A 17,674-nucleotide genomic window follows, 5' to 3' on the forward strand; every position below is an offset into this window, starting at 1 on the left:
CATTGCAATCATTGGGATAACAGTGCTAAGTTCAGGAATTATGGAGAAACATGGTTGTCACTGTGAGAAGCAGCAACCATGATCCAAGACCCATAACACTCTGTTTTGGCTTGGAGACAGTAGGAACAGGTTTACCCAGTTTATGCCAGGGGAGAAATCCCACTTCGGCCTAAAAGCAACTTCCAATTAGGAGCTGGCCAACCGTGTTAGACCGTGGTCAAACTGCACTTCAGATATGGGACCAAAAAAATACTGCTTGACAGAGAAACGACAACTCAACACCCACTTGCTGTGTTTCACAAACAGCCTAGGCAAAATACCTTTTTAAGAACCAAGCAATTTTGTGTGCAAAACTCCCACCTTCTGTATGTCCAGTCACTGAAGCACCTCCATGCATTTTCCTTTACAACGGAGAAAGGGAGTTAACTTCCACATCTGACAAGCTGTTTCACTCTACTGCAGCTCCTGGACACCACTGTTGATGCAGATCTGTTCCACCTTCCCTATTAGTGATAGCACCTGCTTGCATGTATAGCTTTTTAAGCTCTATAGGATGAAAAGATTATAATTAAACACAGTTTGAAAGTCACTCAGAGAAAGAGAAAGAGAGATGGTTTTATTCTAGTCATGGAGACCTTCATTATACAGAAATGATAGTTTATTTCATCCAATAAACAAGAGTGACAGGTAGATCACAAACTGCATCACAGCTACTACCAGCACTGAGACAGTTCACCCACAAGTCTGGGGTAATACAATAACCCAACTGCACACAGCAGAGAATTTAACAATCAGCTCAAAAACTCAACATCAGGATTTGGTTAACTTTTTGGATGTGTGTGTATATATATATGTATATAGATACTCTTCCCCTACTTAAGTATTTCCTAAAATCCACATGGAAGCACAAATGGCTTTAAACACCTGGACATATATAGATTTTTCATCTTTATATATATATTTATATATATTTATAACAGTAAAGATATGTTTCTCATTACTACAATATACTTGTTTAACTCCTTTAAGCAGCTGGGAAGAAAAAAAAAACAAAACAAAAACAGTTTCACTACAGTCACATCTGATATGTGTGTGTCACAAAATACAAACAGAACAAGCCATGTGTGAGATTCGAGTCAGACCATTCCAGGACAGAACAGCTAAGAGGCAGGCAAAGAGTCTCAGAGGGAGCAGGCCTACATGTCAAATGGTGGTTTTGGACTCTCCGGGCGGGAGGGACTGGCCTTACCCGGCCGGCTGGAGTTTAAAGACAAGAAAAACAAAGAAAAAAAGGAAAAGGGGAAGGGAAGGAAAAGGGGGAGAAGTAGTAAAACAATAGTTAAAATACAGAAAGGAACTGGCATCAGAACAATAGAGGATCCACAACAGAAATTAAGAGCAATACCACTGAAATAAGATAACTTAAATCTGAATCAGGCCTGGTTGAAAGCCTGCAACACAGGTGGCTCATTTAGCTCTGGTAGAGACATGACATCTGAGATGTACAGGGTTGATATATTTTTAATTCTCAAGTCTTTTTTTTTTTAATACATGTAGCATGAAAAGTAAAAACCAAACCTTAAGAAGATGAGTTGCGATCAACAACGGTTACAAGTTTCCCCAAACACGTACCATCCACATGCAAGAAGAAAAGGCTACGGAAGAAGTCACCACAGTACCCAAAAAACACTGAAAGATGTGCTTATTCAAAGCAGAAATATTTTCAACAAAACATTACACAGCAAACTCCCTGAAAACGTTTGGTTGTCCATTTGCAAGGGGGGAGCAGCATATCTATTCCCCTCTCCCTGCTGGTTTCAGGAAAGTCAGCCAAAAATGATGATGCAAGACAACTGCTGGCAAAAGCCAGTGTGTCACCAGCAGGATTTCCCCAGCTCTTTTGGGGAGCTGAGTGCGAGCAGGTCCATGTGCTCCCTGCACGCTGAGGTGTGTGCGCTATCTCAGACTTCACTCTAGCAGGACTATGCCGATCCATTGAGTTCCCCCCTTTCTTGATCTCCCTGCCTCACTTAGATATAAGGTTGATTGCACTGTTCCCAACATGAATTTTTGCACCTTAGAAGTCAAACTAATACACAGGACATTTAATCTGTTCCTAATGGTGTCACATGTTTTGACAGTGTTTTTCTTCTAAGTCACACTTTTGTCGTCTTAACTACAAGAAAAGAAAATAGCTACAGATCAGTCCTAGGTGCTACAGCTAACTGATGCAGGCAGGACACTTATCCAGGCTAGACCAGGCAGATGAAATTACTGGACGGACAGCCACCACTTGGACTTAAGGACGTCCCTGCGGCTGATCTCTCCAAGGAGCCTGTGTACTTCAGGGATCCATGCCACTGAATGAAGGCTACTCTACGCTCACAAAGCAATACAGGACGTACGAGTGAAGACGAAGAGCTCGATCACTAGGCTAGTGTTTTACGACACACCAGGAAGGGGTGGTGGGAGGCAGAGATGTGGGATGGATGAGAGGAGTGACTGTGGCTGTGGAAGGGAGGGTGGAATGGGGAAGCCGCCAGCACGGCATTCGTCGCCAGCTGTCTACAGCCTCAAGTTATAAATCTAAGAGGGACGGTTCAGCCGGTCGGATTATGGTAGGTCGAGTAGGTGAGGCAGGGCCCCTTCTGCTGTGAAAAAGCAGAAAACAAAAACAAGAGAACACACACTGTGGTTAGCACAGCAATTGCAGTCACAATCACACATGCTTCTCCACCTCGCCTGAGCCAGCAAGAGAATAAAATTTGAGGCACAAACCACCAGAGTGCAACTTCACGAAGACGACTTACAGGTTTCTATCAGGCCTCACACTGGCCTTTCTGCACAGCATGGATGACCAGTAAAGCAATCCACTTGACAGCCAGTTTTGCTTTCCCTCTGAAATTTGGAAGTGCAGAGATTTATTGCCAGTGAGTGCACTGGCTCTGGAATGAGAGTTGAGAAGCATGGACAACAGTGAGCTCCTGTATCAAGCACATGACAGTCACACAGCATGGATGGGGTCCTCTGAGACGCGCTGCTGTCAGAGGTTCTTGGCTGGTTTGGAGGAGCACCTTCTTCCCCTGCCCTCAAGGCTACTGCAAGCCTTAGACTCCCTATCCCAATGCATGGTACTGATCTCTCATGTTAGGGGCAAGCTTGCTGCTTTCAGTTCTCTAGTTCTGGTGCTCAGCAAATGCAGCTTCTGCTTCAATAAAAGGAACTTTGGCCATTGCTACTCCATTCTGTTTCAGCTCTTTTGCTGGTACTTTAGCTAGGTAAGTGGGCAGCAACTTAAATGTTTGCCCTCTGCATGGATTAAGTGTTCTAGGATCTCCTTCCTGTAAGGGACTGGGGAAAAACAAACCCCCAGAAAATACAAGACAAAACCCCTGCTGTCTCTCTCAACTCACTACCTGAAAGATCACTTCAGCCTCAGACTACAGGCTTTAAGTCTACAAATGAGTGTTCTGTAAGTCAGTGAGTCCAATCTATGTTTTTACTTTAAAGCATGCTCCCTGCAGTGTCTGCAACCTAAACAGCATCATGATGATGTATCATTATAATTAAATTGTTCAGTACCAAGCCGGAGTAGTTTTACAGTCCAAATTGCCTGAAATGCAAAGAGCAAACCCAATAGGATGTAGACCAGAGGGGAAGCATTTGCACTGATCATACAGAATGAGGTGTCACAGAAATAATACCTGAATAATTCCACTCTAACAAGCTTTAATTTAGATCACAGAATCAACTGACTGCTGAAAGTGAAGACCCTCCCCTAACACAGAGGCTGAGGGAATGGACGGGAGGAACGGAAGAGGGGCAGAGGAAGATATATGCACCAGTAGTCTTCTGAGGCAGAGAATTCTTGTTTTGCACTGACTGCAAGTCTATAATCATGATGGTACCAGAGGAGCTATATACCTATAAATTGGGGCAAGCTCCCTCATCTTGGCAAATGAACCAGAGCAATTCTAGTCCTGTTTATAAGACCTCAGCAGAACTTATTGTTCTGTATTTATTAAGCCCCAGATCTCAAAACAATTACAACCACTTGTTGCTTGCCTTGGGAAATGATACATAAAAAAGCTTCACACAGTAAAACATTTCCAAATGTTATTTCCTTGGCTGAAAATGTCAATTGGGACTGTAAGACCCCATTGTCAGCATGCCAATCAAGTTACTGCTCCTCTACAGCAAATAATGATGGGATTGAGCTAACCTAGAAATTACAACCACCTTGGAAGGATGCTTGAAATAATACTGTCTCCCAGAAGCAAAACTTGCAATGAGATGTTACAGCTAGGGAATCTGTAACCCTGAGCTTCATGACAGGTGGGATCTGTGCATTATCTCTAAAGGGTGCTCATGGTGTAAATGCAGCCATACCAACCACTCAATGACTACTACCATCATTGGAACAGTAACAGTATTTGAATTAAACCTTACAAAACTTTAGCTCAACCTTTAGTGAGATGCTGTTGCACTGTCACATGTGTTAGAAGGTGGTTTTTTGAGAAGCTTGAAGGACTTTTTGCATTTCAGGAGCTTGGACAGGTTGTCCCTAACAGCCTCTGTAGATTTATGTGAAAAGGATGCTTGAAGTCACCGGACTATGTAATGTGTTCTGGCAAGAGAGGCTGCTTGACCCTACCAGAATAAATAGGGCTGAAGGGAGCACAAATAATTTGCAGGTGGATGGGCTGCTTTTTTGTCATGTATTATGATTGATTTTTGCAGACACTTATTTATCTCAGCAGTCAGAGCATTTAGGGGTACAGGCTGTCACTTTTTACAGTTACAGGTTTTGTATTTGCTCAGGTTTTCTGTGAACACTTGCAGAATCTGCCTGGTAAGGTTACAGAAGGCTGGAAACTGTTTCCCAGCACAAAAAGGGACAGAAGTCTCTCAAGCAACTTTTACCCCTGAAACGCTCCTTCAGCCTGTCTCACTACATTGCTAGCCAAGCCTTTTTACCTCATTGAAAAGTCACTTTCTTCTGTCAGGACAACAAGGAACAAAGTTTTGCTCAACAGGGAAGCCTGTGGCAGTCTCCAGTTCAAGGAAAGCAAGACCTGAGTCCTGGCAGGAGCCCAAGGAGACCAGTTACACTGACTGTCATGTCCCTTGAAGTCAGTCTTTCAAGCCATATGCAGACTAGAATGCTGAGCTAATCATATCTAGGAACCAACAGGCTAATAGAAAGTTCTGCTGATAAGGACCTAACAGATGGTAGAACATTACGTTTATTCCCTTGGGCTGCAAGATGTTTGGGGTGGGATTTTTTTGGTTGTTTGCTTTTTGGTGTTGTTTTGGGTTTTAATTTTTATTTCCTTGGTGCTCTTTATGCCAGATTAAGAACAGAATGCCCCGTAACAGCGAGTCCCAGAATGAGGTACAGACAACAGCAAACCTCTTTCCTGAGGTTGTTCACCACAATGCATGTTTCTAGGGCTGCCAGGGATGTCTGCAGCAGTATGTCATCACTGAGGAGGGCTGACGGATGATGTCCTCAAAGAACACGTCAATCACTGAACACTGCATTGGTTTGATGTAATGTGGCACCTCTCAGCTCTAACTGCAGTTACATGCAGCAGTAGCAGACACCATCTGCTGCAAGATGGGGGCTAGCTGTGAAGCCCCCTGCCCTGGAACAGGCACTTGAACTTCTGCTATTCCTATTAAGATAGGACTTCACCCCACCCTCCCCACTCCCAGTTCTCTCTACCACAACCAGCAGCAAGGGAATCTACAGGACTTGCTGCTGCTCCACTCCTCTCAGACCTTCCACATCAAGAAACATCCACAGAGTAAGGGAGGAGCCCCAAAACCCCACACCTGCCTTGTTCTGCCCTTTCTCCCCTTTGTCAGTAAGTGCTAGAAGTTCCCAAGAAAAAGACTCAGGAGAATTTGCTAGATCTCCCTCTTCACACCCCCACTCTCAGCATTAACAGGACAAAAGAGTTGCTGGGCCAGCACAGCACACAAGCCTGCCCCAATACCCTGCTACATCACTGAACAAGTACAATACTGCAAAATGCAGGGAGAGATAGGAAAGGGAAACAGACAGGAGCTGAGGGCAGAGTGTTTGGGGGGGGGGGGGGGGGAGTACAGATCACTAAACCCTTCCTCTCACAGGGGCAGAAGGCAGCGGAGAGAAGCCAGTTTGAATGGAAGCAAAAGAGTAATCTAGAAGGTAAAGGGTCAAGTGGAGAACAAGCAAAGGGAGTTCACTTCTAACTGTGACGATGGGACACAAGGATAAACAGGGTGCATTCAATGTCAGAGTTACCCTACACTCAGACATGGGAGTCCTGATATTAACGACCCAAACTTCTCCTGCTTTCCATGAACACTAAGGACACAGTGAGGATGGGAGCACTTCTCCAGCCAGACATTAGGAATATAAGAAGAGGAGTCTGAACTAACAGCTCCCCAAGTCTATCTTGATCCTAACAGAGCTGACAAACCAAATCAAAACAGAGCTCATTCAGCTGATCTCCCAAACAGTGTGGATATAAGCCAAATGAAAGACACACACAGTTTAGACCTTATTACCAGAGCTCATTCCCCCATCCCACCTCCTCCATCTAGAAGCAGAGAAAGGGTCCTCTAGTGACCTTAAGTCAGGTACTGAGGCTTTCCCTGCTCCTGCAGCTCAAGCAGCTGCTCTGTCTCTGATCAGCCAGTTTTTCTGTTCAAGACTCCTCCCTTTATAAGATCCTGGCAGAGGTGGTTCATTGGACAAGGGACTCTGTTACTAATACAAGAACTAGGCAGCAGAGGTGAGCTGCAGAGCAAAGTAATGGAGGATGGGGACACAATGACTCATGCATTGCAGGGAGAGTGCAAAACGTACCGTGGCTGCCAGTCCTCAGGGGTCACTGATAGTGATTCTGAAAGACAACATGAAATCAACATGGCAGTTCAGACAGTTCAAGGCAGAGGCCACACAGACTGTCAGGAAGGTGGAATAGACACATGCGCTTGCAGACAGACATTCGCATATCCCCATCCAGAACACAGCACAAGTGTGCACTGCTGGGTAAGACTGCACACTGCCACACAGGAGTTCACACACACAGTCACTGCCTCATCTTTGCACACATCCAGAACCCTGTTGTGCACAAGGTTGCGTCAAAAGCCATCTATCTGCTAGCACACTTACTGGCTGTTGCTCACTCACCCACTAAGTCCAGTCACACACCCAGGCTGACGTTCATACCCGCTGAACCAGTAGTATACCTAGGTCTCAGCACCCACCAGCTGGGCACAGGTAGCTTGACTTGTCTGTCACTGAGGATTCCTATCTACTGACCATATTAAATGCTCGAGTTGAAGCAAACAGCTCAGGAAAGAGCGAGATAATATGCAGTCCTGAGCACTACCCAAAAAGGGAAGAAGCAGGTGAAGGCTTATACTTTGAAGGTCACAAATCATGAGATCAGCTACTCCGACCTCCTGAATAATTCAAGTCAAAAAGCTGTGTGAAGTTATGCTTACAGTGATGCTGATCACTTGCATCTTTTTCCTTAGATGTACCAAGGAATGGAGAACCCATTAATGCCTTCAACAGATTTTTCCAATGGTTAAGTCATTCTCCACTTAAACTTTCTTATTTCTCCTTCAAGCTTGCTTAAGTTTTCATCTACAGTTTCTATCAAACTATTTTAAACTGAAAAGCCTAAATGCCTACAGGAGTATCTTCATAGTTTTCTTTCCCAGAACAAATCCTCCTGCATAGCTCCAATAGGCATATAGTCCAAAAGCAGTCCTTCACTGCACACAGACAGGACCTTATATTGTTTGCAACTTTCACCTAAGTACAGAGGCAGGATGACAAGTCCTGTTTTAAGTGTCCTTAATTATATGCAGGAAAACTTTTCTGTGCAAGAAAATGGATGATGTGGTGTTTATATGTGAAAGCATGTGTCTATACAATTATGGTGATGAGAAAGAAGCAGAGCAACACTTGTCTAAGTTCATCATTCATAAAATCAGATGCTCACACAAACTGGAGGCACAAAAACTGCCAGACTTCTACAAGGGCATCAGTGTGCAAACACACGCAAAGTACATCCAGCCACCACCATGCACTTCCAGTTCACTACACAACACCAACTCCAACAGCAAAGTCCACTCATACCATATACAAGAACTTTGTTACACACACACACAAACACAAGTGTAGTCCGGTTAGCAAGGGAAAAAGATGAGTATTAAAAAAAGCAACAATGGAGATGGCATTTGTTCACCCATGGCAGAAGGACCCGAGTCCAAGTGCTAGCAGGGAACATTCTTATTCTATATACAGGAGGGGAAGAGAAAGAGTCCCTTGTCATTGGAAATTCTCCATTCATCAGTGAACTCAAATGACAAGCTGGTATCAGGATCCAGAGGAGTCTATGAACAACTGGAAGAATCAGAGAGGGGGATCAGAGAATGAGCATCACTTCACAGCTTCTGGAATTACATTCTCAACTCCAGATCAGGGCAGTCAGTAGCATGCAATCCAACCTACCATCTCTCCTTCTAAAGCAAGGGATTGCTCAGTTAAGTATGAAACACCTTCTTCCTCTGCTCCAGTGCTGTTCCCTACCTTCCACTTAACCCTTCTACCTCATGCAAAAGGCAGAAAAGCCATTAAGATAAGCTATGACAGATTTCTTCAAAAAGGTCAATTCATTTCAGCCCATTTGGGGAATCCTATCATGATGATCAGGTATATAGAATATTTTTCATGAGTGAAGAAATGAAACTGAGTGAAAGGAGAAAGATGGAGACAGAAAGAAGCATAAGTATACTGAAAACAAAACCACAAAGTAACAGTATATGGAAAAGCAGGGTCACAAGAAGCAAGAGCCAAAATACACAGTAGAAGCATGCTGACATCCACAGGTGCCACCAGCAGGGCTGCAGTCCCTGGGGCAACACTGAGGCATGTGTGGACAAGTTACTGTGGGAGCTGCATCAAGGTGCATAGGGAGGACTGGGGCAGAGGCACCAAGAAAGTAAAACCATTTGCACACACCAGAGTCAAACTGGTCTATAATCTCTTTGGACCCATCCACCTCTGGGCTGGATACAGCCTGGCAGAGAACACTTCCCCTCCAAACAGGCAGCACCAAGCATAAGCTGGGGCACTATCACAGGAGGAAGACTGAACCACTTCTACCGTATACTATCACCACCCATTGACCATCTGGGTTTTTTCCACAAAAAATGGTGAAGCTTCAGACATGCGCCACCAGCATCCACTAGAGGGGAAGTATTTTCCATGAGGGAAGTGTTCCCTGTGGCATGTCATTGGGGAGTTCCTGATTATGTTCATTCTTTACTCTGCAATTACCTTCTCTTCCTCACAGGGGACCAAGTACCCAACATAAAAGCATTCCTGGTTCCAGACTGCCTACTAAGTCCTGTTCAGAAACACATTCTTAGCTGCACAGGGGATAATCCCTTACTACTATGTTGAAGTGTGTTTGAAGTGACTGAACAGGAAAGGAATTGAGTTTCCTAATGGAAAAAGCAAGCTGTGTGATTTGAACCTCTGAGACTGGAAAATGTTCAATTGATTACAGAAGTGACAAAAATGCCTAAAAAAATCCATTTCCCTGCCAGTGATATTGCAATATTCTCCTAGCTGAAAAGCACCTGAACAGCCTAGATAAAGGTCTCTCCAACTCACCTTGAAGAACTCTGGGCCAGGAGAAAAAGGGCAACTTCAGACTTTGGGGAGCCCTACGCAGAGGGGGGAACTGCCTTGAAAGGTGTACTGTCACTCCAGTCCTGTGATTTTTCTGGCAACCACCTCCTACTTGTGAGCAGAGGCATTGGTATGATTGCTTTAATAAAGCCCTCAGGTTCACAGTCCTCTTCCCCCAAGCTTTGCATACAGAAGAGGCTGCCCCTCTGTTCTTGAGAGCTGCTTTGACATTGCCTCATCTGCACAATGAAATCTCAGTGGACAACAATGCTCCTGCCTATGGACCCAACTCAAATAGCCAAAGACTGTACCCACACCATGCACTCCATTCTCCTTCTATGGCCCAGGCAGGCTAAGTACTGGCAGGGCTGCTACCCAAAAGTTGGCCATCTCTCACCTGTGTGGGGCAGCATTTCAGCACTTACCTGGGAACACCAGGAGGAGCACGATTAGGCCGAGAAGGAACCTGAGGTGGGGGCCCAAAGGGATCAGGAGAGGCACCTGGCCTGGAGGGCACAGGGGGGGCACCACCCAGCGTGGACCCACCAGCAGGAGGTGGTCCAGGAGCTGGGCCTCGAGACCCAGGTCTGGCGGGTGGAACAGCGGGAGCTCTCCTCTGTGGCGTGGGGCTGGATGTAGGAGACCTGGTAAACAAACAGAGAAATTCAACTGCAACAACAGGCCTGGGATCCCTGTGTCACCATCAGGTCCCCATGTGCTGCCTTCAGTGTTCCTTCTTTAGTTTCACATCACTTTACGTACCACCCTTTGGCTTTCAAGGGCCACGCCAGGCTTCAGGTTGCCTTCAAAGCTACTTCAGGCCCCATCTAACCTACGGGTTTAGAAGCCTCCACATCCTCTCTAAAGACGTAGCAGCCCTACATAGCCTTCAAAGCCTAGGAGCCTCCCAACACAAATACCCAGAACTCTTCATCCACAGGGAGAAGAGGGGAAGAGGAGGACTCCCTGTCTCAGTAGGAGGCCCCAGCTAGCCACTGAAGAGGCATCAGGCAGGTCTGTGGGGCTCTCCCCCTGAGCCTCTGGTACCTGCGTCCAGATGGTACGCTCTGCACCTGCAGCCAAGAGTCGTCCACCGGTGGGGGCATAGGGGTGCTGATAGTGCTGGTGTTGATGTCCCCGATGATGTTGAGGGCCTCTTTCAGGGCATGGTACATGCGCAGCATTTCATCACGTCGCTGGGCCTGCTCTGCCGACTCCTCCATCAGCGTATTCTGGTCACCACAGGAATATAGGTTTGCCAGCAACTCCGAATGGATAAAGTCCTTGGTCTGTAAATGAGCACAAAGAGAGAATTAATTTCCACTGTCTCCCCCAAAACACTCCATCCTGTCCCCACCTCTCCCTCCTTCCAAGCTGCCTTTGGTTTTTCTTCATTCTTTCTCTCCCTCCCTTTTTCTCCTTCTCTGTGTCTCCCCACCTCCACCCACCACAGTGTGATAAGTACATTGTTTATCATGAGGTGCATGATTGTCTTCGGCATGAGGTCTCTGATGGTTTTGTTGACAATTGCCATGTAGGAATCCACCAGGTTCCTGATCGTTTCCACTTGTCTCTCCAGCTGAGGGTCCATGGAGTGCATGAAACTGTCTGATCCATTCTCCTCCGCTTCACTGGCCTGCAGAGAAAAGGAGAAACAGACTGGTTCTTCACATGTAACAAAATTAGTTTTTCCTGAGAGTGCCAAGAGAAGAAAATAAGGGAACACGCAGGAAATGCATGCAATAAATAAAACTTAAACTTACATTTTGAACTGTGATTGTTCATGCACAGCTCAGTTTGTATAGACTTCTCCAGCTCAGATCTGAGGAGCTTTAAGAATAAAGCTGCTCTCTTAGTAGAAAGTTATTACACAAAGGTGAAAGGCAACAGGGACTCCTGACCAAGGTTCACAGGTTATGGCTCTAGTGAATACTCAAAGCTGTAATTTTTACTTTTAATGTTTATAGCTTCCTGAAAGGTTCTTCATCCGAGCTGGGTCTTCCATGCCCAGATTCAGTTTAGACCTGAGAATCACTCACCACAAATTAAGCCTTACAGGCTCTCACACACTGCATCTTTATCCTCATAACAGAAATGAGAAAACAGATACAGAGAGGTGAAATAACTGCTCAAACCACAAGTAGATGGAATAACCTAGAAAACCTTCCTGATCACTTTAACTGCAAATCCTGCATCATAAGTCATAATTATCTTTTCTTCCACACCAAGCAGATGAATCTCTTCCTGGTTGCCTGAAATGCATTGCTTAGCTTTCTGTAAGGTAAAACCTGGACTGTGCTGTTTGACAGCAAGCAATCACCAAGGCTCACCCATTTGGGATCAATTTCAAAGCAGCAAAGCATGAAAGACTGCTGCCTTTCTCAATGCTTATTTTAAAAAAACCCTTGATTTTATAAAGAAAAATCTTTCTTTTAAACCATCCCAGTCTGAAGGATTTGCAGCAGTGTAGGAAATTGCTTGTCTTTTGTTTTGGGGAACAAAATATATGAGAAAGGGCAAATTCTTTTGTTCATTTGAGCTTTTAAGGAAGTGGACATCAAACAGGACAACTTAAAAAAAAGAGGGTCAAAAAAACCAAAAATAAGTTTGCACCAAGATTCAGAAGTCATACAAAAAGGGAGAAATAAAAAGAAAAAAGGAAAACTCAAACCAAGAACAGAAACAAACAGCAGCAATCCAACAGAAGGTACAAAGAGGGAGAAGAAGCAAATGCCTCTCAGGAAACTGTGACAAAAGGAAAAAACAAAAGAGAACTATCTGGTGAGAGCCCCAGGCGGCAAAACAGGCAGAGAGGGTCAGACTTACTTTGTCCTTGTCCTGGCAGGCCAGTTTGAGCATATGTGGAAAAAATTAAAACAAAAAGGGACAAAAAAATAAAAGACAACTTTTAGTTGGTCTCAGAATTTGGAGAAGATCCCATAATAGCACTGAACAAGCAAAAGACCAATCACGCTAAAAATACATAAACACCTAGATTCCCCTGGAAGAAGAACAAGTGAATTGTTTAGCTAAACTGAAAATCAAAATGGGATGCTCTGCAAAGGAAATGGTATTGTTCACAACAAAGGGAAATTTACTTACCTACAATGGCTACTTGTTATTCATTACACAGGGTTTTGAGACAGTCAACCTAGCAATCAGTGTTCCTATGTCAAACCGCTCCATTTGCACACCAATAGGTGGCACGTGTCCTGCATGAGTACGTGTTTTAAGAGGTCCAGTCTGGTCCAAAGCCAATTTGAAGTCATGTCACTGTTAAGGTCCAGTCCCTAATCCTTTTTTTTTTTTAGTATCACATCAGTTTGTCAGGAAATGCTTTAAGGCAAAAAACACAATCTTCAAGTGTAACAGGAAAGATGAATGCAAGAAGTCTATTAGAAGCAACAAATACAAACAGATAAGCAATTATCACTTTTCTAATGGGAAAACTATTTATAGCAGCTTCCTCTCACAGAGGAACAGGAAGGCTTTGAGCAGGAACATATTCCACAATTCTCTAGAACATAATTTTAAAGCAGAGCATAATGCTGACAGCAAGTGTTGTAGGACAAGGCTAACAGAAGAGATAAGAGGTCTCGCTAAAGTAGCATATTAAGGTGTCTACCAAGCAAAAAAGAAATAAAATTCAAAGAACATCCCTTCCTAATTGGGTGGGGGAAGGAACGGGAGAATAACTACTAAGCCAGGAAGCTCCTAACAAGACTGTACAGTAAGTATTACTAAAAAGGAACAGTGCCTTTGCTCAGCAGACACATACCACTTAGCAGTCAAGTAGTTAAATGTCCTCCTTATATTGGGAATTTAATGCCCACAAAACAAGAGCGCTAGAAGAGTTTATTTAAGGCAGTCTTTGCCTACTTTATCTCCCATTTGAAGCTACCAGTTACTTTATCCCAAGCTTCCTTAAAGGAAGCACCAGGACATACTGAAAACTTAAATTTTTGTTCCAAAATATCCTCAGCTCAGGAAAGAGACAAAACCTTCACAGACTTATTTTTAATGTAAGAGGATACAGCTATCCTTAAGATACATGCTGTGTTCCTTCTTATCCCATTATTATTGCTATAACTTACCCCAACACGCTCTGGGTAGACTCCTGCACGAAGGAAGGAAGCCTTCCAGCTATCCACCTCCTCCTGGGTCTCACAGGCCAGCTCCAGCTGCCGGTAGTCCTTGTAAACATTCCTGAAAGGAAGACAAACATTTTATTCTTCCCTATTGCAAAACAGACATTTGCCTATATTTGACAAAGATGACAATGAGCAGGGAATCTTCCTATCATTTTGAGGCAGATACACTTAGTCCCTTGCTAGTACCCTCGTGACATGCCTGTTGAGGGAAAAGAAATGAATTTCTCATGAGCAAGTCTGCCCCCAAATCAGTTGTGTCCTGCTCTCCCCAAGCCTCTAGCCCTGCCCTAAAAGCCCTAATTTCAACAGGGCCTGAAAGAGATTCCCTTTTCAGTTCTGCTCACAGGGGACCCAGATTGGCTGGAGAAATCCACCAATCTCCTATAGCTTTCCCTATTCACTCACTAAGAACACCGATTTTAAGTATATACTCCAGCCACAGCCAGGCCAAGGTAACCACACCAAATAGCTGAAGACTAAGGTCACACTGTAGACCATGCACTGGTGAAGAAAGAAAATGGTACACATCTGGAAGATCAGAAAGAATGAAGCCAGACTTCTAAAAAGTCCCGTCTCCTCCAAAAATTACTGTCCTTAAAGGATATGCGCATCTTTCCTGGAGAGCTAAACCAACACACTCATCTCTACTCCCTCCTATCCAATATTACATAAAGCTTGTCCCTAGCTTCAACAGCTTGGCATGTTGAGATGTGAGCATACCTCTGTTCAGTGTTGAAGAGAGCAAAGATGTGCTTGCTGGACATGAACCCCTTCTCAACATCTCGCAGTTTCAGGTTATCCACTGGTAACATATACTTCTTCTCCTTCTCCTGAAAAGGGGATCAGTAACAAGTCACTCACTGCTCCAAAGCAGCGTGGCACTACTCTGCCAGTGTGGAAGTCAGTCAACAATACAGTCCCTACGTCACAAGAGAGGGATTCTCAACGCAGGTCCTCTGGCCCCTTAAGTCTGTGAGAAAAGGGGACCTCTAGAAAGAGGAGTTTGTCCTTGCTGACTACTTTTGTCATGTAGCCCAACAACCCTGCCCCATTAACTCCTCCAGGAGCAGGCAGCAGCATGGCACCATCCCCATTCCCCAGGCTGTGATCAACATCAAGGTCTTCACTCTTGCCAGCAAGGGGTCAGTCAGCACCAAGACCCTCGCCAGCCACTTGACACCCAGAGCAGGTCTGCCTGGGAAAGGCTCCTCATACCTCTGTTCTCAGGCCAGCATTAATGGAGTGAAACACTGCTGCTGGTCAGAGAGGGGCACAGCAGCCCTCATAGCCTCACTGTCACCACCTCAGTGTTTTACTTTTAATCACTACAAGCCTATATCCAGGTTCAAGAAAAGCCAGGCATGTGATAGAGAGAGAAGGTGGCTTGACACAGAAGTTATGGACTATATCAGCTTAAATTCACCTCTTCAGAAAAGCTGACTTCCTCACTTCATCCTATCACTGTCCTACACTCCATTGGTTACTGTGAGCCCTTTTAAAGCATTAAGCAAGCAATAATAAATATGCGTCAGAAGATCAAAGAGCAGGTCTGGCTACAATAATACAGGTTACTGTAACATTACCTGAAGGCCTCCTGTATTGGAAAAAAATCAAGTAACTATGCTCATTAATGAAAGTCTCACACTCCAAATTATTAGAAGCTCGAGTAATACAGGCAGTTTACTACCTGATGAATGTTAAAAACCAGAGTCTGAAATTCCAGCAACCAGATTCAGAGAGCTTTAAGGGACCTGTTTTTCAGAGTAACTGCACCCACAACCCTCCAGTCTGGTTCTTATGAGACATCTCCAGCTAAATACAGAACAAGACATCCAAAAACCATCCTCAACATTTTTGACCCTAGGTATCATTTTTTAACAAACTTGATCTTAATTTTTGCATTTACATTCAGAAATTCAGAAATCATTCTCCCTGCTTAGCTTCAAGTCTGGATCTACAGCAGATTAACAGAAGTGAGTTTGGTTTAAGGTCCCCATTTGGAACATCCTGTTCCAGCTGGGTATTATACCTCAACATAACAAGAGAGGGAGCCATCACACTGGTCTCCAAAAGGCAGAATTGCAGCTATCCAAGACTGAAATAGAAACAGAGCGTATTTTTGTGTGCAAGCGTGCATGTGTGACTGTCCCCTTGTGAGCATGTCGTGTGTTTGTAGACCTTTCTTGGCTGGAAACAACACAATTGCTCTCAGGGGAAACAAGAATGGAAAACAAAGATAGTCAGTGAGCAGAGATCCTGAAGAACTAGCTAGAAAGGAGGGGCAGGGCAGAGCAGCAGATAAGGATGACAAAGCTGCTGAGCTCAAACACCCAGAGGATGGCAAGTCCAGCCTAACATCCTCTTAAGTTTCAGTTAAATTGACTTGAGTTTGCTAAGGATACCAGACAGTACATGATTCAGACGTACCCCAAAGATCAAACTATACCAGTCCATAACAAAACTTACACAACAAGAATATCCCAGAAGCCAGCACCTAGAAAACAGATCACATGGGTAGCTGCCAAATTCTCCATTCTTTCTCAAAGATGCCAGGCTATGAAAGCAGGATTGCTCTTTCAAGCAAATTTCCCTGGATTTTTTAGTATTGTTGATCTATCTTAGATTAGAGGTGGGCAAGCATTTTTGTGATGGGACACCTGTCAGCCAGGTACTAGTCTCAGAGCCACACAGACCACTTCAGGTTCTGTAAGCTGCAAACAGCTTCCAGCTTTCTATTACTTTGGGTTATTATTATGCTGGTTTAGGTTGAACTAGTGACCTAGAAGTGAAGTACATCAACTGCTAAGTCCCTAAGCAAGACAGGCCATTCCCACCAGTCTCACTTAACTGGAACTCCCTGAATCCACCCCACAGAGTCCCTGGGGTAGTAAAAAAAATAACTGATGTTAAAGCCGTCTCAGAAAAATCATGCTGCATTAGAACCACATCATTCCATAGAATGAAATAGAAATTTAGCAATGGAGTCATTCTTCAGGGAAAAAAAAAGTCAAAAGGTAAGGGAATCCCATGTCCCAGATATGGAAATAGATGCTCTTTGCCAGAGTTTCAACTTTCACCCCTTCCAAGCTCTTGCATAAATGCTGCCACGTGATCAAGACAACACTATCTCTGCATGCTGATCCTTCTATACGCCAGAGGAAAGATGCATGTATCTGTCTGCCAGCATGAAATTATCAGTCCTCCGACTCTGAGGTAGCAAGAGCAATCAAATGGAAGGCACCGGCACAAGGCAAGAAACCCCCAACCCACACATGCTGCAGGGCAATGCACACTGCAATGAGCCCCTGCACCTCTCCATCTCCCCACACCTCCCCCCTCCCACTCCCCCACTTTGGTCTTTCCAGCTTCTCAGTTTTCAACCCAGCCTGTTTTATATCAACACTCTGACTTCATTTCCTGAATGTAGAGACAGGAAAGTGTGGAAAGAGCTGCCAAGGGCTGAGCCTCTCAAAACTTTGGCTGAGCGCTCTGCCCATATGTTAGCAATCTGGCAGTATGTGCTATGGCTGAATAGCATCCTGGCCAAGAGGGGAAAAGGGCTTCTCTCTCTAGCTTTCGAGACTTAGAGGGGAGGGAAGAGAAGGAAGAGCCAGCACACATCGAAATGGGAAAGTAGTTTGTGAAATATTATATTCAAAGCCCTCGGTCTGATCCCAAGAGGCTTATGTTGCTCATAAGCTATCTCCCCTCATCTATAAGAAAAAAAAAATCAGGCAGAACTCTCTCTCAGCAGCAGAGTATGTTATGTAAAATGTGCATGTTGGCTGTGAGTTAATCTGTAGAGCCATGAGGCCAA

At 44.5% G+C, this 17,674-nt stretch overlaps 1 protein-coding gene across 6 annotated transcripts in view; it reads right to left on the bottom strand.

Annotated features, from left to right (window-relative positions):
• Window positions 1–572: 572 nt before the first annotated feature.
• DNM1 (dynamin 1) overlaps window positions 573–17,674 on the bottom strand; it is a 70,153-nt gene continuing 53,051 nt past the window's right edge. The window contains exons 15-21 of one of the 6 annotated variants that reach the window (XM_075056186.1): window positions 14,578–14,687; window positions 13,801–13,912; window positions 12,533–12,544; window positions 11,172–11,342; window positions 10,754–10,995; window positions 10,132–10,350; window positions 573–1,257 (exon numbers count right to left, since the gene is read on the bottom strand). In XM_075056186.1, coding sequence (XP_074912287.1) covers window positions 1,197–1,257; window positions 10,132–10,350; window positions 10,754–10,995; window positions 11,172–11,342; window positions 12,533–12,544; window positions 13,801–13,912; window positions 14,578–14,687 — 927 coding nt within the window. In that variant the 3' untranslated portion in view covers window positions 573–1,196. Of the gene's footprint in view, window positions 1,258–1,362; window positions 2,652–10,131; window positions 10,351–10,753; window positions 10,996–11,171; window positions 11,343–12,532; window positions 12,545–13,800; window positions 13,913–14,577; window positions 14,688–17,674 lie in introns of those variants that run through there. The other 5 variants (XM_075056182.1, XM_075056181.1, XR_012654199.1 and 2 more) reach the window with 5 other exon arrangements.

Source organism: Buteo buteo, chromosome 23 (assembly GCF_964188355.1).
Source record: "Buteo buteo chromosome 23, bButBut1.hap1.1, whole genome shotgun sequence".
Lineage (NCBI taxonomy): Eukaryota > Metazoa > Chordata > Aves > Accipitriformes > Accipitridae > Buteo > Buteo buteo.